This window comes from Eulemur rufifrons, chromosome 8 (genome assembly GCF_041146395.1).
Source record: "Eulemur rufifrons isolate Redbay chromosome 8, OSU_ERuf_1, whole genome shotgun sequence".
Taxonomy (NCBI): domain Eukaryota; kingdom Metazoa; phylum Chordata; class Mammalia; order Primates; family Lemuridae; genus Eulemur; species Eulemur rufifrons.
The window spans coordinates 3,940,205-3,964,119 of NC_090990.1; the positions used below are offsets into that span (position 1 = coordinate 3,940,205).

The 23,915-nt window shown below is 38.9% G+C and overlaps 1 protein-coding gene across 11 annotated transcripts in view; it reads left to right on the plus strand.

Moving 5' to 3' along the window:
- Window positions 1–23,915, plus strand: part of CAMTA1 (calmodulin binding transcription activator 1) — an 830,964-nt gene that overhangs the window by 799,838 nt on the left and 7,211 nt on the right. For 2 of the 11 annotated variants that reach the window (XM_069477299.1, XM_069477300.1), the window contains 10 exons: window positions 1,501–1,697; window positions 2,096–2,174; window positions 2,378–2,693; window positions 3,078–3,601; window positions 9,743–9,930; window positions 10,433–10,679; window positions 12,008–12,079; window positions 15,070–15,263; window positions 16,101–16,175; window positions 19,008–19,038. In XM_069477299.1, the coding sequence (XP_069333400.1) occupies window positions 1,501–1,697; window positions 2,096–2,174; window positions 2,378–2,693; window positions 3,078–3,601; window positions 9,743–9,930; window positions 10,433–10,679; window positions 12,008–12,079; window positions 15,070–15,263; window positions 16,101–16,175; window positions 19,008–19,038 (1,923 nt within the window). Of the gene's footprint in view, window positions 1–1,500; window positions 1,698–2,095; window positions 2,175–2,377; window positions 2,694–3,077; window positions 3,602–9,742; window positions 9,931–10,432; window positions 10,680–12,007; window positions 12,080–13,624; window positions 13,646–15,069; window positions 15,264–16,100; window positions 16,176–19,007; window positions 19,039–23,915 lie in introns of all 11 variants that reach the window. The other 9 variants (XM_069477303.1, XM_069477305.1, XM_069477302.1 and 6 more) reach the window with 8 other exon arrangements.

Below are 23,915 nucleotides of genomic sequence, written 5' to 3' on the forward strand. Positions count from 1 at the left end.
TGGAAACAAAGCATAGTATACCACACCCAAAAAAATAACCTCCTTTCTCCTCGAATTTTCTTCTTATTTCTCCCCTGTCTTCAGAAATGAATGGAAAAGACTCGGGACACAGTAAAATGTCACTAAGGCTAAGGCAGGCTTCTTTTCCACCCGACACTACTAAGCTTTATAAAAGAAGTAATCACTGTTTAATACACCTTATGGGTAAAATAAGAGATCCCCATAAAATGCTTTGCCTTTCACCAACAAAGGTTGCACGAAGGGAACGGTATGTAATGTCATTTGAAAGCTCAACCATTCGGCACCTGGCCTGTTAAAATCTCGTCCCATGTTAACTGCTGTTGCATTTTCTTTCATCAATTTAAATTGGCTTCAATAAATGTCTGTGTCTGCCATGTATGATAGAGATGTGACTATTTTTGTTTAATACAAGAAAATTCCTTCTTCGTTCACTCTCCGGTGAGTTCCGTGCCTGTTTGGAGCGTGCGGAATGGCTCTGCGGGGCCCTGTGAGTCAAGGCCCGGTTGGCACGTTGGCATCACCCACCTGCGCTCCGTGGAGGCCTTTTCACAGCTCTGATGAGGATGACATTACGTCCATCATCTGCCTTTTATTACTGGAGGCATTTTTGCCCAGATTTAAAGATTCAAAGCCATGGGGAGCAACAGTATTTCTATAGTAGTTGAAATTTATGGAGTTTATTGCCAAAAAATTATTATTTTTTAAAATAACACCGGAAATGTGAATTAGGCTAGAAGTGCCATTTATTTGGGGGAGTGTTAAAACAGCTATCACAGAGACTCACATAAACTGTTGAGGTTACTAACTTTGATTTATTTTTCTTCCATTACAACCAGTTAACAGGAAGAAAGCCATGTGGTTAAAATTCATGAATTTCTCTTTCCTATACCCTTTATTGTTATTAATAACGCTCAAGATCTCTGATGCTTTCCCCAGCATCCTTTTTACTTTATACGAAGGACTGGATTATTAACCAGATACTTTTAAGCGTTTCTTTAGGGGAAAAAAAATCCACATCTAAGTGACTTAATTCTCCAGAAGCAGCAAACAAGGCAAAGATCCACAGATTCCCCAGCCGGAGACACTGGGAGAGCCACTCTGCTTTGCTTGGTCACAACAGTTTTCCGCCTGCAATGTTTATTTCAACTGGGAAGCTAGAGCCACCTTTTTTTTTTTTTTTAAGCAGTAGACACTTTCCCTGAGATGGGTCAGCATGAAGGTCATAATCAGAGTGTCGGCCGTAACAGATAATCTCTGTGTTCTTGGAGTTGGGGGAAATGACCTTGCACCACGACTTTGGAGCATCGCTGCTGAGCCGAAACTAAGCACATGCTCTTCTCTGTTTCATGGTGGTTCTTGATTTTCAGTGGTTTTCCATTTTGAGTTGCTAATCCTAAAGCATTTGTTTCCCCGACGTCAAAATGCCGACTTGGTAGGGGGCCTTGAGTCCTGAGGTCTAAATGTACTTTTCCATGGTAGTGTGCTTCTGGGACCGGGACCTTGGGGAGCTGCTTCGAGAGTCGCGTGGTGGTTGTGTGTGAGAAGATGATGAGCCGAGCCTGCTGGGCAAAGTCCAAGCACTTGATCCACTCAAAGACGTTCCGTGGAATGACCCTCTTACACCTGGCCGCCGCCCAGGGTTACGCCACCCTGATCCAGACCCTCATCAAGTGGCGGTAAGGCTGCGGCACAGATGACTTGGGGTCGTCCTCGTTCATCACCGTGCACATTCTTCTTGAGCATTTCCACCAGTGGAGAGAAATCTGGCCATTCAATAAGCAGTATAGCCTGTGAGCAAAGGGCCTTCTCCAAGGACAGTTGCCAAGGGATTTTTATGTGCTTCTGCCCAAGAAATACTGAGCGTGGTACTAACTTAATGTTGGACTTTTATTTCATTTGAACTCTTAGCCAAACAGAGAGTCCAGACTACCCTAGAAATCTGGGACTCTATTTCTTTACATCAGGGATGTTAGATGCCCAGTTTGGTTTCCTCCTTATGGGGTTTTATGACATTCTGATCTTTCTTTTTAACCTTGATTAATAGTGCAGTAATTTCCAGTGCTCTCTCTTACAGCACAAAGCATGCAGATAGCATCGACTTGGAACTGGAAGTTGACCCCTTGAATGTGGACCACTTCTCCTGTACTCCTCTGGTAAGGAATAGGTTCATTTAGCCCCCTAACCGTTTTTCCCGTCTGGCTTCTGCATTTGTCAGAGATACTTTGCAATGGTAATGTTTTATGGCCCCACTGAGCTTGCCAGCAAGGTTGAGGTCGTCAGCTGGCAGCAATGGCAAAAGTAAAATATGGCTTTAATCTCTTGTTGAGAAAGCTTGCTTTGTCTTCCTGCCTTTTAGATGTGGGCGTGTGCCCTAGGGCACTTGGAAGCTGCTGTCGTGCTGTACAAGTGGGACCGCCGGGCCATCTCCATTCCCGACTCTCTAGGAAGACTGCCTTTGGGAATTGCCAGGTCAAGGGGTCATGTGAAATTAGCAGAATGTCTGGAGCACCTGCAGAGAGATGAGCAGGCTCAGCTGGGACAGAACCCCAGAATCCACTGTCCTCCGAGTGAGGAGCCTGCTACAGACAGCTGGATGGCGCAGTGGCACAGCGAAGCCATTAACTCTCCAGAAATACCCAAAGGAGTCACTGTCATTGCAAGCACTAATCCAGGTAAAAATCCAAAATTATTACCTCTCAGAACTTGACAGAGCTCCCATTTGCTTTCATGCGGCTGCCCTCAGAAAAGTCCAGAAGATATTCACAAACATTTAAGATATATTTTTTAATGTTTCTGATTTTCCTTTAAGAATGCCTAGTGCCCCACCCCCCAAAAATATAGAAAGCAGCAAAATTTCTATGTTCATGCAAGAAATACAAATTTCTGAAGGACTATCTGAACATAATATATGCTGCTGGGGAATATTTAAATATTAGGGACATGTCTTGAGTTCCGGCTTTGCACTTTGTGTCTCTCAGGCATAGAGAAAGTATTAATATTTTAGGATTCCTAATTTTATCACCTGTCCTGACTATCCTTTCTACTGTACTTTTCAGAGCTGAGAAGACCTCGGTCTGAACCCTCTAATTACTACAGCAATGAGAGCCACAAAGATTATCCGGCTCCCAAAAAGCATAAATTGAACCCTGAGTACTTCCAGGCAAGGCAGGAGAAGCTGCTTTCCACTGCACTGAGTCTGGAACAGCCAAATATCAGGAAGCAAAGCCCTAGTTCTAAGCAGCCTGTCCCTGAGACAGTCAGCCCCAGTGAAGGAGTGAGGGACTACAGCCGGGAACTCTCCCCTCCCACTCCAGAGACTGCAGGATTCCAAGCCTCTGGATCTCAGCCTGTAGGAAAGTGGAATGCCAAAGATCTTTACATTGGTGTGTCTACAGTACAGGTGACTGGAAATCCGAAGGGGACCAGTGTAGGAAAGGATGCAGCACCTTCACAGGTGCGTCCACGGGAACCAATGAGTGTCCTGATGATGGCTAACAGAGAGGTGGTGAACACAGAGATGGGGGCCTACCGTGATAGTGCAGAAAATGAAGAGTGCTCACAGCCCATGGATGACATCCAGGTGAGCGGTGGCCAGGTAAGCCCGCAGAGGCTGCCGGCGTGTCAGAGTTGCCTCGATCCTTGTGGCCCAATTCTGAAGATCATGTCATTTTCTCCCCAGGGAAGGATTCGAAGTCTGGTTTTGTGCATATGGTGTTGGAGCATCTTTTTTCCTTGGGCCCACATTGTCACTCAGCGAGTCAGGCACCGTGAATAGGGCCTTCCCCCTTTGCACCAGGTCCTCAGAACTCACCCGCCACCCTACATGAAGTCGTCTGCTTCCTCTTGGCATTCATGTTGACTGACATCATTGTTTTATTTATTTTTTTTTTTTATTTTTTTTTTTCATGTCGTTTGCCCACTTCTTGATAGGGTTGTTTGATTTTTTTCTTGCTGATTTTCTTTTTTTTTTTTTTCTTTTTTTCTTTTTTTTTCAATTTAATTTTACAGAATCAAAGAGTCTAACAGTATATCTTGTTAGATACAGTATGTCCTCGTAATGTATACATTATTTCTTGTACAATGATATGAAATAATATGGGAAATATTCATGATAAATTATTAAGTGAACAGTGCAAGTTAAAAACAATAGTTTCATATTTTTTTCCCCACCCCCCCTTTCCCGAATCAACACCTTCAAGTGTTACCACTCCCCAAACGGTGCGCAATGCACTCATTGTGTAGGCATACCCCCATCCCCTCCCCCACCCCCCACCTCAGTCTGATATCCAATTGGTGTCATTCCCAGATTTGTATTTAGGTGATGATCAGGGAAACCAATTTTCTGGTGAGTACATGTGATGCATGTTTTTCCATTCTTGGGATACTTCACTTAATATAATGGGTTCCAACTCTCTCCAGGAGAACCATAGAGATGTCGTATCTTCATCATTCCTTATAGCTGAGTAATATTCCATGGTATACATATACCACAGTTTACTAATCCAATCATGTATTGATGGGCATTTGGGTTGTTTCCACATCTTTGCTATTGTGAATTGTGCTGCTATAAACATTTGGGTACACGTGCCTTTGTTACAGAATGACCTTTTTTCCTTTGGGTATATGCCCAGTAATGGGATTGCTGGGTCAAATGGCAGGTCTACTTGAATCTGTTTAAGATACCTCCATAATGCTTTCCACAGGGGTTGCACTAGTTTGCAGTCCCACCAGCAGTGTATTAGTGTTCCTGTCTCTCCACACCCACGCCAACATGTGTTGTTTTGGGTTTTTTTGATAAAGGCCATTCTCACTGGGGTTAAGTGATATCTCATTGTGGTTTTGATTTGCATTTCCCTGATGATTAGAGATGTTGAACACTTTTTCATATGTTTGTTAGCCATTTTTATATCTTCTTTTGAAAAATTTCTATTCATGTCCTTTGCCCACTTTTTGATAGGGTTGCTTGATTTTTTCTTGCTGATTTTCCTGAGTTCTAAATAGATTCTTGTTATCAGTCCTTTATCTGATGTGTAGTATGCAAAAATTTTTTCCCATTCTGTAGGTGGTCTGTTTATTCTCTGGACTGTTTCTTTGGCTGTGCAGAAGCTTTTTAATTTAATCATGTCCCATTCATTTATTTTTGTTGCTGCTGTGATTGCCTTGGGGGTCTTCTTCATAAATTCTTTGCCTAGGCCAATGTCTGTAAGAGTCTTTCCTACATTTTCTTCTAGAATTCTGATTGTATCACGCCTAAGGTTTAAGTCTGTTATCCACCGTGATTTGATTTTTGTGAGAGGTGAAAGCTGTGGGTCCTGTTTCAGTCTTCTACAAGTGGCTAACCAATTCTCCCAGCACCATTTGTTGAATAGGGATTCTCGTCCCCAGAGTATATTCTTTCCCGCTTTGTCAAAAATTAGGTGACTATATGAGGATGGTTCTATATTTGGATTTTCTGTTGTGTTCCACTGGTCTGTGTCCCTGCACTTGTGCCAATACCAGGCTGTTTTAAGAACCACAGCCTTGTAGTATAGTTTGAGGTCTGGCAAATTAATACCTCCCATTTTGTTTTTGTTGCTTAAAATTGCTTTTGCTATACGGGGTCTTCTTTGATTCCATACAAAGTGTATAATTATTTTCTCTATGTCTGTAAAGAATGATGTTGGTAATTTAATAGGGATTGCATTGAATCTGTAGATCACTTTGGGTAGTATAGACATTTTAACAATGTTGATTCTTCCGATCCATGAGCATGGTATATTTTTCCATCTATTTGCAAGTTCTGCTATTTCTTTTCTCAGTGTTTCATAGTTTTCCTTATAGAGGTCCTTTACCTCTTTAGTTAGATATATACCTAGATATTTTATTTTCTTTGTTGCTATTTTGAAGGGTATTGAGTCTTTAATTTGGTTTTCCAATTGACTGTTATTGGCATATATAAATGCCTCTGATTTGTGTATATTAATTTTGTAGCCTGAGAACATCATTGTTTTAAGTACTAGTTAGAATAGAGTCAAGGCCCTAAAAATAGCTGGAGCAGAAATCCTGTGGATAGATTTTGAATCATCTGTGTGACTTTGGTCAACATAGCCATCATCTAGCCACTGGAAAGGGCATATATGGCATGAGGCTCCGTGAGATGCAATGAAATATCCCTAAATCTGATAATTGACTGCCCTTCTAATAAATGTAGAAAATCCAAAATCCGTTTAGGGCACTCAACTTGTCATAGACTAAGAGAATACATACTGAAGCAAACTCGACATTAGGCTATTAAACAAATGCCGTTAATTAAAATATATAGGCAAGGACCAAAAGAACAACCTAAAAACTTACGTTTGACTTCCTCTCTTTCCAGCTTCCCATTGATATAACCCAAAACAAATTAAGAGCACATATCTATGAAAAAAGTATCAGTCTAAAGAAGTATTTTAGCCAAATGAAACAATAGCAATTAAAAATAATGAAATAATTTAAGAAATGGCAAGACAGAGTTCTTGGAGAAGTGAACAATCTAATCATTAAAACTGATGTCTGAATAATCATTGATAGTGTGGTTGTATGTAAAAGGCAATTATTAGGAAGGGATTTTTTTAAAGAGAAGAAGAAGAATGTTTAACAGTAACCTAGTACTAAAATTCTAAATTATTTTAACAAAACCAGGGAGGTGGTGAAATGAAGACAGTAAAAGTGTATTAAAACAGCTCTCTTGTTCAGGGAGGATAATAGATCTTGTTCCACTCATGATATGGGTAGATAAGTACTGTGTAGGCTGAAATATGCTAGTTAGAAATGTCAAATTAGTATAATAGCTAGAGTGAAAACAATTTATAAGTCATTGAATGGGGAGAAAAAAATTTTGGCCCATTTGGAAAAAGTTCAGGGATGACAAAGGAAAAAACAACAACAAAAATAATAAACAGAGAACATAATATTGTAGGAATATTTTCAAACGTGTCTCATTCACACTTCAGTAAGTAATAATTCTATTAAAAATCAGATTCTTGGCCGGGCGCGGTGGCTCACGCCTGTAATCCTAGCACTCTGGGAGGCCGAGGCGGGTGGATCGCTCAAGGTCAGGAGTTCGAGACCAGCCTGAGCAAGAGCGAGACCCCGTCTCTACTAAAAATAGAAAGAAATTATATGGACAACTAAATATATATATATAGAAAAAAATTAGCCGGGCATAGTGGCGCATGCCTGTAGTCCCAGCTACTTGGGAGGCTGAGGCAGGAGGATCGCTTGAGCCCAGGAGTTTGAGGTTGCTGTGAGCTAGGCTGACGCCACAGCACTCACTCTAGCCTGGGCAACAGAGTGAGACTCTGTCTCAAAAAAAAAAAAAAATCAGATTCTTGAATTCAGTAAAAAAGAAAGCAAAATATACGATATGCTACTTGTAAGAGACACAACTCTTAGAGTAAAATGAGTCAGAAAGAATGAAAAACAAAGTGATGAGTAAAGCTAGAAGGGACAATTGAATATAAAAAGAAAAAAGATAGGCAAATTATATCTAATTTATCAAGAAGATATGACAGTTACAAACCATTGTGTACCTAGGACATCACCTCTAAATATTAAAGCAAAAACCAGTAAATACAAAGAAATGTGGAACCATAATCATAGTGTGACACTAGCACACCTGTCTCAGAATTTGTCAGATCAAGTAGATGTGAAAAGGATATTAAAAATATGAATAATACAATTAGAAAGCTTGATTTAATATGTATTTAATATATATGATATATTTAACATGTGATATTCTTATATGTAATTATATAGATATATGTAATTAATACACACAGCAACAACATACATAATTGTTCTTTTCAGATACCTAAGACAAATTTATGAAAATTACTCATATACTTAGGACACAAAGAGAATTTCAGTAAAAACCCAAAGCTACACATTTAAAGGCTATCTTCTCTGACCACAATCCAAGAAATTCAGAAGTGAATGACATGATTTTTTAGGTCCAGGTGCTGAGAATGTTACTTGCTTTAAAGTCATTTAAATTTCATTGCCTTTTGCAGCCATCGCAATAAAAAAATGAGCTACTTGGTATTCTAGAGTGTTGCACTTGTTAAGTTGTCCTTACGTCGATACATGTCTATAAAATAGAGAAGGATTTTGGGGAGTGACTGTGGAATGATAACCCTCGGGCTTCAGAAATTCCACTTTGCTTTTAATAAAATATTTGAGTACCTTCATGGAAAAAGAAGAAAGGCAGGATTTCCTGTGGTTTGAGTCACAAATCAAGAGAGCCAACATAGAAGGAGAAGAAAAACTGCAATATTTTACCCTTAAATTTTTTTCTTTTTATTCCTATTATAAAAAATAATTATTCTTTGATGAAGATTTAGAAAGTTATCCAAGATAAGCATTGTTAACAGCTTTATTGAGGTATGATTTACATACTACAAAGTTCACCAATTTTAAGTGCTCCGTGTGATGAGTTTTGGTAAATTTATACACTGTGCAACCGTTGCCACAGTCCCTTTTAGAACACTTCCATCACCCAGGAGTCCCCTGTGCTCACTTGTGGTCCGTCTCCACTCCTTCCCCTGCTCTAGCCAACCACTGATCTGATTGCTATCCCAGAGTTTTGCTTTTTTTAGAAATTCCATATAAATGGAATCATAGAACACATAGTCTTCTGTGCCTGGCTTCTTTTCACTTAGCGCAATGTTTTTGAGGTTCATTCATGTTGCATTTGGTCACCTTTGTATAGCTCCTTTCAGAACATTTTTGATTCACTGAAAGACCTAAACTGCTGTCTTTCAATTACCATTTTTAAGAGATATGCAAGGAAATTTTTTGAAATGAGGTCATATCTCTTGATTCTGATTAAAAATATCTTAATTCAGACCAGTTTTGAGAATTCTTAATTGTATTTTCGGTGCAAGCACCAGCAACCTAACTGCACTGGGTTACTGCAGAATGATTTATTGTTTTCACATGACAGGAAGTTCAGAGGTTCATTTGCTCAGTGATGCCATCAGGCACCGAGAGGTTCTTTTCGGCTTTCCTCTTCGTGCTTGTTGCGTTACGTATGGCTGTGCAATCTTGTCTGTAGTCAAGGCAGGAAGAAGAGAGGAAGGGGATGTGCCAGGTGCATTGATACCTTTTTGTCAGAAAAGCAAAAGCTTGGCCCAAAAGCCTCCTGGCAGACTTCTGCACAGTCTTATTGTCTGGAAGTGGGTCACTTACCTTCCCTTGAGTGCACAGACAGCAGGAAATCAAGAAAAGGATTGTCACCATTGGCTTAGATCAGGCATGATCTGTCCCCTGGGGGTTGTCTCATTGCTGCCTTATGAGACAGGTTCTCTAGGCAAGGCAAAAGAGGGCAGGTGGATACTGGTTGGGCGACTAATAATGTCACTACATTTTGTTACAACTTACTCTAGAACTGCCCAGTCATGGTATCATGAGTTGGTTGGTCTTAACTGAGAATAGAGAGAGTAGGCACAAGCCAGAATTCTCTAAGGCTTGACTAAAGGTTTTTGGCCAAACCATGATTTGGAGATAATAAGGTCTCAGGCTCTCAGCATATTTGGGTGAATTGTGTTACAACCTTAAAGTGATATTCGAGTGCGTTGGATTGTGGCGTAAGTCTGCCCCCACGCCCTGTTTGTTTCTTTCCAGTGTCGGGGAGGGGAGGAAGACATGGACAACTTCTAAATTTCCTTTCTAACCTGAGTGTTCTGTGAACTTTTGATTCCAGGTGAACATGATGACCTTGGCAGAGCACATTATTGAAGCCACACCTGACCGAATCAAGCAGGAGGATTTTGTGCCCATGGAGGCCTCAGGATTGGAAAGGACAGGGCCTGCCACCATTAGCAGTACAATGAGCTGGCTGGCCAGTTACCTAGCTGATGCGGATCGTCTGCCAAATGCTGCCCAGATCAGGTCAGTGAAATTCTGGGGTTCACTGTCCAGGACAAATTCCTGGATGTACCTGGAGGCAGGGGAGGCTGATTGTATTTGGTGAATGCTGCCAAGGAAGGAAGAAGGCACCACCGCGATGGGTCCCATTCTGCTTACAAGCCCCAGCTCACGTCCTTACCGCTCACGTTATTTTCTTCCCGATATCAGAGCCTGTAAGATAACGTATCATCATGTTTTCCCCCCAATTCAATTGAAGTTTCACAAGGGCAGGTTAGCGTACTTAGTGGGTTTAGTATTTAGCATAGTACCAAACTCATAATAGATGCTGAGTATGAATTTATTTTATTGAAGGACAATTAAAGTACTGAGTATGTTTAGCAACTTACCTAACTGAATGAAGGCGTATTCTTAATCACGCACAGCAGCCTCTGGTAGATACCATCTCGTCTCCTTAATTAACGTGGTGGATTGTGCAAATCAATCATTCATCTCTCTCTCTCTCCCTTTTCTCCTGTTGTTTCAGAAGTGCATATAATGAGCCTCTCACCCCTTCTTCTAATACCAGCTTGAGCCCCGTAGGCTCCCCCGTCAGTGAAATAGCTTTCGAGAAACCTAACCTGCCCTCAGCAGCAGATTGGTCAGAATTCCTGAGCGCCTCGAGCAGTGAGAAGGTCGAGAATGAGTTTGCTCAGCTGACTCTGTCTGACCATGAGCAGAGAGAGCTCTACGAAGCTGCCAGGCTTGTCCAGACAGCTTTCCGGAAATACAAGGTACCATAGATCAGAATCTTGGTGTGACGTTCTTAAGATCAGGGAGCACAGATGAAAGAATCATTCAAACTAAAACATACACTATTTCTTTTTTTCCTCTGAATTTACAGAATTTTTTTGGAAGTCTCCAATTTATTAACATTCAGTATATAAGACATCTGTGTGTGTATTTGCTTTGTGAAAATTTTTTTATTGTAAAATATTCATAACATAAAATTTGCCATTTTAGCCATTTTTAAGCATATAATTCAGGGGCATTAAGTACATTCACAATGTGCAACTATCACTACTCTACATTTCCAGAACTTTTCCATTATCCCAGACCATTTTTTAAACAGTTAAAAATGAAATTAGAATCAAATGTTTGCAGAGTTCCTAAAGCACCTTCATAGAACAATTTAGGAAGTGTGGTCTCTTCAGTTATCTGAGGCACAGAGAATCAACTGGCTGGGAGAAGTGCCTCTGTCCGTGGTTAGACCAGGGCAGGAATGAGGCTGTCCTGGCATGGAACAGTGCTGATTCTTCTATTCTACCTTGCTGTCCTGAGTAGCAGCATCTTTTTATGATTCTAGTCTCTTAAAAGGCAGTTTCATGAGTTTATAAAATTTTTATTTAAAATTATTAGTTATATCACATTAAATTATTAATAATTTTCAGAAGCTTTAACAAAATAAAACTATCAGTAGTGCGATGGCACCATCTCAACTCATTGTAGGTAATGATAGTGGATGTCTATTATTTAGTTAATATAAAGCAAGTCGACACCTCTGCCACAAGGAATTGATGACCTAGAGCAGGGATTTCCACCTGGAGGCCTGGGCACTGGCTGTGGGCAGCCCCTGAACTCCTGAAATTACATGGAAAAGCTTTCCCACGTAGGTTTTTGGTGGCAAGAGGATCCATAGCCTTAATGGAGATTCTCAGAGAAGGTTTCGACCTCCCTACCCCCCAAAAAGGTGTTAAAAGCCATTAATCATTGATATAAATGTAAAGTGCTTGGTGTTAATCTTAAGACAGTTGAAATCTGGCAAGACAAATAGTACAATACCTAATTTGTTAAATACTTTTAAAGTGGATATTTCTTAGGCCTCCTAACATTCAAATATCATGGTTTATTTAGAAATAAGAATAGTTGGAGATTTATTCTATAAATTCATTTTTTCCTAATTTATATTTTAGTTAATTAGCCATGTATTTTGGTAACCCTAGAGTCTGAGTTCTGAAAAAGTTGCATTAAGTGAGTAGTAATTCCATTTAAGTTTTAAGAAAGCTGACATTTCTTATATTAAATCATTACTTATTTTTCTTTCCTTCACTTTTCTCTTAAGGGACGACCCTTGCGGGAACAGCAAGAAGTAGCTGCTGCTGTCATTCAGCGTTGTTACAGAAAATATAAACAGGTAAACCACAGTTTTGTGCCACAGAAGGAAAATGTGCTTCGCCCAGGCCACACCAGGCCACTGAGGATTCTGATGTGCAGTTTGGCTACAGAGCACCACGTTCAGTACCTCATCACAAAGAATTCAAATTGCCTTGATTAAAAACCAGAGGAAGCTATTCAAGAGGCCGAGGCAGGAGGATTGCTTGAGCCCAGAAGTTCAAGTCTAGCCTGGGCAACATAATTGAGACTCTGTCTCTCAAAAAACAAAAAACAAAACAAAACAAAAAAAAGAGGAAAACAAACAAAACCATCTGCAGTTAAACTTGTGCCGCAAAAGAATCTTTGTTCAAATTTTTGACCTTTTAGTATTATCACCTATTAGAGATACAGGTCTGATACAAAGAAATTGGAGAAAGAAAATACCCATTACCTTTGACATTGAATTATATAAGTTATGTAATCCAAGGTCATTTACCTTTCAGCTTCTTCTTATCCATTTTAAAATGAAGAATTGTAAAAATCTTTAAAAATCTTAAGCTCAGGATATCTTAAACTACTTTTTCATTCCTTAGTTAAGAAGTGCGAGAAAAATACCTAAATACTCTTTCATGCAGTGTTATTGTTTCCAAAACAACTCGTAGTGTTAAATAACTACAGTCAGATGGGAAAGGGACCTACTGTTTGTTGAGCACCTCGTATGTACTAGATCTTTTAGGCACACCATCTCATTTACGCCTTACAATTATTTGAAGTAAACAGTTTTATTTCCATTTCACAGATGAAGAAGCTGAGGCTCAGAGAAATTAAGTAAATACTAGATCTTTCTAATCATCAGTGATTTTAAAATATTTAAAATTGCCTAATTGAGTCTTGACTGGTTTGTATGATAACATTCAGTCCTATCAGCAGACTGTTCAACTTTTTGTTAGGTTGTGCTTTAAGCAGTTTCAAATTTTTATTTACAGAATAATAAATGCTAAGATGTATAATAGTTACATAGAAATTTGGGATTATGTTCCCTCGTCATGATCTAGGGCTTGCTTCGATTTCTGATATGGGTTGCCATTTTCTCGAGTTTCTCTAGGATTAAGCGCTATTATTGGTGGGGATGGGGATGAAGAGATCAGTTTATAGCCAGTTGAGTTCGCGATCCCAGAAAATGAAGGTTTATTGTGCAAACGCTGACACCACAGTACCTGTAGCTCTGCAGCAGGGAACCGTACTGGCTCCTGCTGGGAGAGCAGGCTTCACATGAGCACAGTGATACACAGAACCCAGGTCTCAAGTCTGTGGTTACAACAGGTATTTATTCCAAAATATGAGTTTGTTTTTTTAAAAAATCCCCTCCCAAAGATATGTTGTCTACAGCTAGGAAGATGGAAGTCGTTATTTTTTGAATTATTGACAATTATAAAGTGAATACCTTGGAAAACGGAAGGCATTAATATAGCCAGGTTGCTTTTTTTTTTTTTTTTTTGGTTGGGAGTTTTATTGATTCTGGTTTTTAATTTCATTATATTCAGCAATCTAACATTAATCTTGTATTTTCTGTTTCTCCCCCAAGCTGACATGGATAGCCTTGAAGGTAATGATACACCCAAGTCCTCTCACAAACCATTCCACCAGAGTCACAAACTTCACACCCATCGCCAACCACAGGGAGGGGCCATTCAGATGGCACGGTCATGAAACAAACTTGCTCCCTTGCCAGGCCACCTAACCACAGTGCATCCATCCTCTGGGGACCACGTGGTCATGCAGTTGGAGTGGGTTTTGACAATAATAATTGGACATTTTCTTGGCTAGTGTCAATCCACCCAAGCCAATTACTGTGAGCCCAGTGGCCACCAAGTAAATATCCCTTTTTCACGATGTGCTTCACTGTGGCCCAATGGGTCTGAATATGCAGTGCGTACAGATCCAGATGATGAAAACTACAGAAGCTCTGTAGGATACAGTGTTCTTGTCTTGAGAGACTTTCAGACCAGTGAGAATAGAAAGCAGGTCAGATAAGACTAGAGAAGGTTCTTGCAGAACAGTCCTGTTTCCTGGACATTGTGAGAAGTCCGTTTCCCTCCCTCATTCCACCTCATACATCCAGAGATAGAGTTAGGCATATACAGGGATTTTCTCAGGAATCTTTTTTCCTTGCAATGGTAAGTTGCCTTTTTGCAAGCAAAGGGCTTCATTGTGACTTCTTGTCCCAAGAGTCATATTCCACTTCATTAGAAATTTGGACATAGCATTTTTAAACCATGGGGAGTGCTGTATTTTTAGTGCTGAGAAACTGATGTGGAAGAGAATCTGTTCTCCTGTGACTTCATACCTTACTTTCATAGCTCTGCAGCAGGCTGGGTAGGGGGCTGCTGGCATCGGGTCCTCCTGAGCAGTCCCCAACTCTGTGACAACCTTCCGGTTTCATTGCTTCACCACTGTGTGGGTCTTACGAGTGTTAATCTTTTACAGGTTAAAGTGGCTTAAAGGTGTCAGCGTTTCATGATAAGCCTTGTATTTGGGACCTTGCAACTCAGTCAGAAACTTGTCATGTGGATTGATAGTTAGGAATTAGGTGCTGACTGTTAAGTAGTTTTGTTTATAATAAGAATTGGGAACCATAAAAAAGATTTAAAATGTTTTAAAATTGGATAGTAAATATTAATCTTAAACACTTAGAATTTTACTTCCTAAGTGTTTTTTAAACTCAAATGTCTAAGTTTATTGCTATTAAAATTTTTTTTCAAGAAGGGCAAAATATTTTGGTATTTTGGGGAAAAAGCACATCTAAAGCAATGTATTATCTGAAGGCAACCCTTAAAGTAATATTTTACATTTTTTAAAGGTAGGTGCAAAGATTCCTAATTTGCCTCTTTTGTGATTAAACCTAAAACAGAGAATGTAATACGAAAGGGGGGAGTGGTCTCTCTTCTTCCCTTCCCCTGTAAGCTCAAAGGACACATGAACTTGTTGGCTCCTGTTGTTACTGGTTTGCTTATTCTTGTTTCCCTGCAGTATGCACTTTATAAAAAGATGACACAGGCTGCCATCCTTATCCAGAGCAAATTCCGAAGCTATTATGAACAAAAAAAATTTCAGCAGAGCCGACGGGCTGCTGTGCTGATCCAGAAGTATTATCGGAGTTATAAGAAATGTGGCAAAAGACGGCAGGCTCGCCGGACAGCTGTAATTGTACAACAGAAACTCAGGTGGGTTGAGAAGATTCATGGAGGTAAAGCTATTTAAGGAAGAGAACTCTGACTCAGTTGAAAGAATTGCCGTATACTGACGTTAGGGTCTGTGTAGACGCTAACGCATTTCCAGTTACTTTTTTTCAGAACTTCCTAGGTGTGGTGACTTTATAGTCATGCCTATGCTATAGGTCTAATTTCGACTATTTAGCTCCTTCTTTGTACCTCCCACCCACTTATTTTAATGACAGCACCCCATTTCAGCTTAAAATTAAAATTTGGAAATTACTGGAATGACCAAAGTTTCTACTCAAAAAGGTGTCACTCTATTATAGTAGTTAACGTGGTTGGGTTACTACATGTGAGACCTTGGAAGAGTAATTAGGGTCAAGCTATTCTATTTTAAAGAGTGTAATGAAAACATTTAGCAAAGTAAAATGCATTGATGACAAAATTTAGAAGATAATAACCCAAGGAGAGTATCAAACTCAGGTGAATCATCTTCCAGACCAGGGATGCCTGTCGGATGCTGGAGTGACTTTTTCCACATAATGAGCTTATGCAGAGCTGTGAAAGAATATTTACAGGACATCTTACTTCCGATCTTTATACTGTCTCCCCTAAAGCTAGGAGAAGTGCTTACATTACATACGCCCCATCCACTCTCTTCCAGCAATGTCCGGATTCAATACTATGAATCTTTCACCTTCTGAAGGCAACAAACTCTGATGCCACTGGATTTGCTCCAGGAGCTGCTTAATGGGAAGTCCTCTGTCACCACTGTCCAGCTTTCAACTTCTGCACATTAGGCTTTACAGTACCCTTCCTGTGACAATACTGTTCTGGCTTTTTCAGGAGCAGTTTGCTAACCAAAAAGCAGGACCAAGCTGCTCGAAAAATAATGAGGTTTCTACGCCGCTGTCGCCACAGGTACATTAATCCTCATCTATACATTTTACTATCAAGAATAATCAAACAACCCTACCACTCAGTAACTCCTGTGTAAAGCTAATCCCCCCAGAAAATAATCAGGGCAAATGTCCTAAATTACAGTAAGATAATAGAGCTCATTAACTAGGGATAAATTGCGACTGTTGGAACTTTGCTAACCATTTCAGACTAGGCTGTGTATGTTGAACAATGGAGATTCATGCCAGTGTTTTTCTGTTTTAATTTGGGTGCGAGGACAACTTAGTTGGACTAGCTTTTAATTCTAAATTTCTCTTTCACCTGTTCTTTATATGCCACATTGCAAAATGTTCTTCCCTCTAATCCCTTACCATGCTAACTTGTATCCAAAGAGAAAATAAAGAGTTTCTGTTCTCAAGGAAAGGAAAGTAAACCATTAATTCCATCTAAGTCTGCTGGTGTAGAATTTCCACTAAATAGCTGGTGCCCTCTGCTGGCTATGTAATAGCTAACATGCTCTATTAAATTAACAACTAAACCGAGTCTGTGAGGAGGAACAGGAGAAATTACTGGAATGAACCTGTGCAGGATAAGAAAGATCTGAGATCACAGGCGCATTTTCAGTTAGAAGGATATGGAATCCTGTGACCCCAGCAATTCTCTGGACGGAGCATCTTCTCAGGGAGCTAAGCTAGAGGAATTTCTCTTTGTTTCCTTACTTTGAGCTTTGTTTATGAAGACTAGGTTCTTTACTTAGATTTTGGGGGGCTGATGAAAAGTGTTTTGTTTTCTTTATTTAGGTTAATATTCCAATCTGACATCTGTAACAGTGGCCTCTGAGCTGTGTTTAGATGACCTTCCATGTGGTTTTGTTGTTTCTCTGTGTATCGGGAGCTGTGCAGTTTATAGTACCAAACTTTGAAAGTCTCTTTAATATCTTATTTCCTCCTCCTGTTTAGTAGTACCAAAAGCCCTAGTATTCATCTTTAATTTTATTCTTCAGAGGTTTCACTTTAGTTTTTCTTACTCCTACAACCATCTGATTGTTAGCTTTGAAAATATTTTGCCTTTGGGACTCAACAGGGTTGAACTGGTTACTTGAACTCTTACTTAAATTTATAAAAGAATTCATTTCCATGCCCATAGAAGGAAACATGCACAGCCACTATATTAACAATAATAAACATGTTAGAAGGAGCATCCGCCAGGCTGGAGGGTTTTCTCCAGCTGCAGTGCTGTGAAAGAAGCTAACACACGCTCGCCACATGCGCCTCAGCAGCGCATGCTCGCCACCGTGCAGTGATGCAGCTTTCCCCGTGAGAGCTAACACATGTGACACCAATATCAGAATGGAAATAGGAAGTCCTCCAGTTAGGAAATGCATCAGAACAATGGGTATGGCTACAACATAATGAAATTAATTCCGTAAGCCTTACCAAACTCAGTCTCTTTTCTTTATTACTCGGGAAAACCTTTTACTTAGCATCAGGGCACTTAGGAACAAATTAGAGCAGCTGATTTCCTTCATTCAGAAAATACCAAGGACTCACCTGGGCCCTTTTCCTTACACTCTCACATCTATTCCCAGTCCCTTCTTCCCCTTTCCTCTTCTAACTGCAAAATGAAAAACCCAGGAAGACTCTGTCTAGCCCTGGAAGCAATAGACTTGGGCCACTTAGAGCTGAATCACATGGGCACCTCCGCTTTCATGACACTGTGGTTAGTAATTTCTAGACAGATTTTATTTTCAAGAAAATTACCTTAACATTGCTCTTCCTTGGGTCATTTGAAACAAAGCAGAATGTCCACAAGTTCAATTGTGCTATCCTTTTTCCTCATTTCTTCTAGTCTTATCCTCAAATTTTGAGTAAATGTACAGGTAATACAACCTTGGTGATTATGAGCAAAACTGTAATACGTGAGAGTCCTACATTCATTTCCCGTTTATTTTTGCCAAAGCTGTGCCCTGTGTTTACATTGGGTGAGTTGAGAGAATGAGATATAAATCAAACATAAATTCATTAAAGGCTGCCTCCCAAAGAAGGCTGAACAAAGGAATCCTTTCTTTCTTGTTTTTAAAGTTCTCTTTTTGTAAACTGGTAGAGAAAAATTCCATGAAGAATTTTACATTTGTTAGGTTTATATTTTAACTAGTAGTAACCTCATAAGAAGGCTAACGAAGGTTTATTATGAAGGATACATCAGATTATGTGCTCTAAACTTCTGTACATTCTTTGGAATGAAATAAAGACCTTTATTGGCCCTTTTCCTGGCCATTTATATTAATAGTTCTGATATTAGGAAAATATGTGGGCAAATTTTAATAACCTTGGTATACTGACTGTATAGGATCAGTAATCACTTCCCATTCCTATATATTCAATTAATATATTCAATTAGGAACTTAAGAAAATCCTTCAAATCTATTGTGGAAGTTTGCTTTAAACTCATATTTTCCCTAGGATATGTGTAATCCTGTTTTCATTCTAGGTTATTTAATGTTATCTTAAGAGAAACTATCATGTTTATTGTTCCTTAGAAACATTAACATCTATATTAAAATAGAAAACCTCCTATGACACCTTCTCAAAAAGGCAGGTAGGTAGAGGTTGCAGGAATCAGTAAGAAGTGTCCCATTGCTAAGTCATAAGACCCCAGCCTTTTAAGACTTAAAAATAAATTGGTGAATTTTCTACCTGCTCATTTCACATACCCCACCATCACTCTCCTTTTCTTTCTTTCCAAAAAAGAAACCACTTTATACTCTTTTTTGTTGAAATAAAGCTATTTATAAGATTTCTGTTGTGACCCTCATATGCTAATAGCTCTTTGGTATTGTTTTACTGTCTAAAGCCCCCTGGTGGACCATAGGCTGTACAAAAGGGTGAGTTTAGCTGCCTGCTAGCCAGTTTATCTTTATCTTCCATTTTCGATATTTTGCTTTTTGCTTGCTTGCATGGGGCTGCAGCCTAGGTATGCCAGTAAGTTTCACATCCATTTTGAATGAAATAAAATAAAATAAAAACTAACCCTAATTACTAACACTGCTGTTTTATACAACAGGAGAGCAGTCACATACAGTAGATGTACGAATGCATGAGTAAGTAAAAGGGAGGGACCTTCTGCAACCACTGCAGGGCATGCTGAGAATGTGGTGGAGGAAGGCCTGAGTATTAAAAAAAATCTAAATAAGGCTGCATTATAAGAAAATATTAATCAAGTATTTTTTGTGATTAAAATTATTTGCCACAGGAAATTTTCTCAACTGCTTTGTCAAAATTTCTAAAGCAAGACGAACTCACTAGGTGGTGGTACTAGGCTTTTAAAAAATAAACTAATCTATTTCTTATTTAGAATTACTGTTTCCCTGTAATGCTCCTGTAGTTTCATTTCCTAAATCTCTCCTTCCTTAGTGCTGTGAGGTAAGTCAGTACACCAAGCTGCCCTTTCAGAACCAACCCAGGACATTCATTATAAAATAATGAGTGCACCAGACTTCCAGCATTTAATGGTAACACTGAGTAAAGAAAATGTGGTATAAAATATCTTAAATCTCTATGTTCTATATTGTAGTTAAGAGTGGATATTCCAATAAAATTTGTATTTTAAAGAAACTATGCTGAACCAGGTGTCCTTGAGATTCTAGAATATGATACCAACTTGTAAGCATGTGCAAGAGGCAAAAGTCTCTGCCAGATGCAACTGTAACACGCTTTAAGTTATCATAAGAGATTGAGTGTCAGAGAACTGTTTTTAAAAAGCCAGGAATAGAATTCACCAAACTCAGACTTGAATTTAGATTGATTTGACAACTTTTTTCTTATATATAATCTTAAGATGAATTTAAAACATAACATGGGAGTTATGGCTGTCGACTGTATTCAACACCCCCTCTTAACCTTATACTGATTATTTAGATTTCTGAGAAAAGGTCATAATTCAAAAACTCTTAAAACTTTAAAGTTTCTGGAGATATCATTTCCCATTTAACTAGACTTACGTTGATGCTAATGTTTATTCGTTATATTTTCAGCCAGAGGTTGGCAAACGTTTCCTTGAAAGGCCAGATGATAACAACTGCGTTAGGCCTTGTGGGCCATGCAGTCTGTCCCAGCTACTCAGTGCTTCCATTGCAGAGTGAAAGCAGCCATGGACAACACAGAAAGGAATGGTTGTGGCTGTGTTTTAATAAAACTTTATTTACACAAGTAGGCAATGGACTGGATTTGGCCCACAGGCTGTCGTTTGCCAGCTTGACGATAGGAGAATTGAGTTTTTGTAAGTTCTTCCTAAATAGTGACCTTATCCCTATAGATGATTTAAATCTTTCCTATTTAAAACTATGAGCAGTCACTGAAAGAGAAATTTGTTGGGTTTTTTGTTTTTTTTAAAAAGCAATTACATTCATTTGTAAACTTAACTAGTTAATCCTCTTTAGATTTAGGCATTGTTCACAATTAAAATATTTCAGGTCTCACATGGTTGAACTGGCTCAGGGATGTCTGTTTGAAATGTACGAGAAAAAGGACTAAAATTGCCATTTCTCTCTCTATATTCCTTCTCACCCTCTACATATATAGATAATATTTCTTTCCATTAAAAAAAAAAACAAAAACCTCTGAGAGAACAGATGCATGCCCTGGTATTCAATTTAACTAAAAGTTGTTGTATCTTGCATGTTATATGCAATTAATACAGCCTGCCGCAAGGAACCAACATGTTATTAGAAGTGGTTGCTTATGCACTTTTGAAGCTTGTTAGTTTCTGGTATGTTAATGATCATTTTTAAGAGTACATTTTCTAAAGGTGCTTTCTAATGCCAGCCAGAATCCCTACCTTAATTTCTTTAGTGCCTGCTGCATTCTACTGTGAACTCCTAAAACTCCTACTCATGCATGGAAGGTTGGAATTTCATAACACCCCTTATGCCTCACACAGTCTTAAGGGAGTTTGAGAGATAGGAGCTGAGAAGCTTTCAGTTTCCTTCCATCATGGTAATACTTACCTAACTCTGTAAATTGAGAAATAGCATATATATGTATATGTGCATATATATCTTTTTGTAATTACCAGTACGATCTTCTCTCCCTCTTTCTTCTGTCAAAGACGTCACAGTGGCACTCCTTCTAACAGTCCCCAAGTTGAAATTACTCTGGGGAGGCAGAGCATTCTCTGAGGAGGATTTATATTCCTGGAATTTATGTCAAAGAAGATAATATACTTATTTTGTTAATTTATAAAATATACCATATTTAAGACATTGAAGGTTTATATATTGGAAAATATTTGAAAACTTAAAGAATTAAACTTCATGGAATGGTGTTTGTAAAACATTATTGACCCAGACTCCTAGGTTAGCGGAGCAGAAGGATATCTAAAAAGGTAGGCTATGTCACTCATCAGAATTAAAACACAGTGGGCTAATTCCAGTAGCAATGCAATCAGAAAGTATCACTGGTGTGCTGAATTTGTAGTCTTTGCTTGCAGAAGGCTAATAGAAAGCACCAAATACTCTTCACTGAATCCAGCTCATTTTTTTCAGTCTTTCCTCCAGGCTTAGCTTCTAATTTGTCCAATAACTTAAAATGGAGTTGCCAAATTCTTGATACCATCAGGGGTTTTTTTTCGCCTTGGACACAATAACTGTATTTAGGAAAGAACTTTTGTTATACGCAGAGAGATATTTAAATAAACGGTTTTAATTATTTCTCAGTTAATTTAGGTGTTATATACTAATTTCAGCAAATGACTGAAGGGTTTATAAGGTTTAAGAAACTTTTGAAGTTTACATGCTGAAAGTGCTACTTTCCAGTTGGATTTTGAGTATATCTAACAGGATGCTGTTCAGTTTCATAGCAGAAAAACCAAGATACCTCATATGTAAAGGAAATAGCAAATACAATCTATTACTTAACAGATTAACTCAAGGTATTGAGACTTGGCCTAAAAAATGCCTTGCCCTCCCCATTTTTTTAAATAAAAAATGGTTTTCACGTCTCTCTTTAAGATACTATTTTTTGTGGGTAGTAGAAAGTGTTCCCATAGATGAGAGAAACCACTCTCTGAAAAGCATTTCCTAGACAAATTCCTCCTTTCCCTATATGAGATAATATTTCTGTGAGAGTGCTTTATAAACTATAACAGTAACTGCAGGTATTGTTATAAGCAGTAGGAATTCCGGTATTTAAGTAACCTATTTCTTGTAAATTGCTGGCCTAGTCACCTATATTCAATAAAAGTGGGTGCAGCTATTATACTGGAATAAAAGAACCATAACTGAAGCAAGAAGAAATACACTTTTTGGTCACAAAATTTTAAACAATAGATTTTCTCTGTATTCGAGTATTTCTAAACACTTTGCCAGAAGCTGCCAGTCATTTAGGTAAGTAGTGATTTCAGCAAAGCAGCTTTGCCGTGTGCTTGTGGGAGCAGCCCTGTGAAATACCCTCAGCGGGGCATTAGCAGGTTCTGGAGGTTATGTTACACTTTCTGCTTTGTTATTTACACTTTTATCCAAGGGACATTCTCTAACAATGCCTGGAAGTATACTATTTGAGAAGAGTAAACAGTTGTCCAGATTCAACTTCTTTAGTAAAATTTGATGTGAGGTGTATAGTTTCCAAGTGGCCCAATCTATTCATCAAGTAAAAAATGAATGTGGGATGTGTCATCATGGATGTATTTTAAATCTCCAAAGTAATTTTGTCTCACTTGCCTCTTTTAGGAAATGAATATTTTTGGAACACAGTGGTGTGTGTTAAATTGCAGACAACATGCTCTGTGTCATTCTTATTGGGCCTCTCTGTCTTTTTTGTTTTGCAACCCAAATGAGATTTCTGGAAAATGGCAAGAGCTCTCTTTTCCTAAATTCCCCACAAGCTATTGCAGCTCTCAGAGCAACAGGTAACTAATCAGAAAGCCACATCTGGCTGCCCTGTATGTTTTGACGTCCAGCATTGCGAGAATATACTTGCCGGAATCCACTGACTCATGAAACATTTCTCTGGCTGAGCGTTACTGAGTAGATGTAATGAAGCAGCTTCGCCGTACGCTTTACCCATGGAGCCATTGTTTGCTATGAGTTTCTGAAGCAGGCCTACCTCATTTATCCATTAGTAATCATTGGACGTCTGACGGAAATAAACCCTGTGGGCTTTTGCTGGCTTTCAGTGCTGTTGCTTACTACATCACTTCGGTACATTATGATGCAACTTTTTTGGGGGGGTGGGGGAGGAGGTTGAGACTGCAACAGTATCCCAAAGTGGTGATTATTTACAGCCTAGAATGCCTGGGGAAATCCTGGGATTATCTTTAATTTTAATAGTTGAATGGTCACAGGTCAAAGTCTTGCTGTCCTAATTACTGTAACTCCAAGCTAGGAATGTGGGTACTTTCCAGGTTACTGATAGGAGGAGGTTCAGAAATGTGGTCATGCAACTCTCCTCAGGGTAGCAATAGGCTTGCACCTATAGAAGCTATAGTTTCTATCCTATATTGTCTTCATGATCTCAAGGAGGACTGCTTTGCCTGTCTTCTGTGTAATAGAATTTGGAAGTAAGTGCAGTTGTTTTCATGTCATGTGAATGCAGCATTTGTGAGATGAGTAGGAACAGATACATAGAGAAACATTTAGTAAGTTTTTTTCTTTTAAAGGCTAGCAAGCAGGAATAATTATTGTTACAAAAGAAACACACACTTATAGCAAATTTTGGAAATACAAATAGGCAAGGAGAATCACCCAGAGATGATAACGGTTAAACT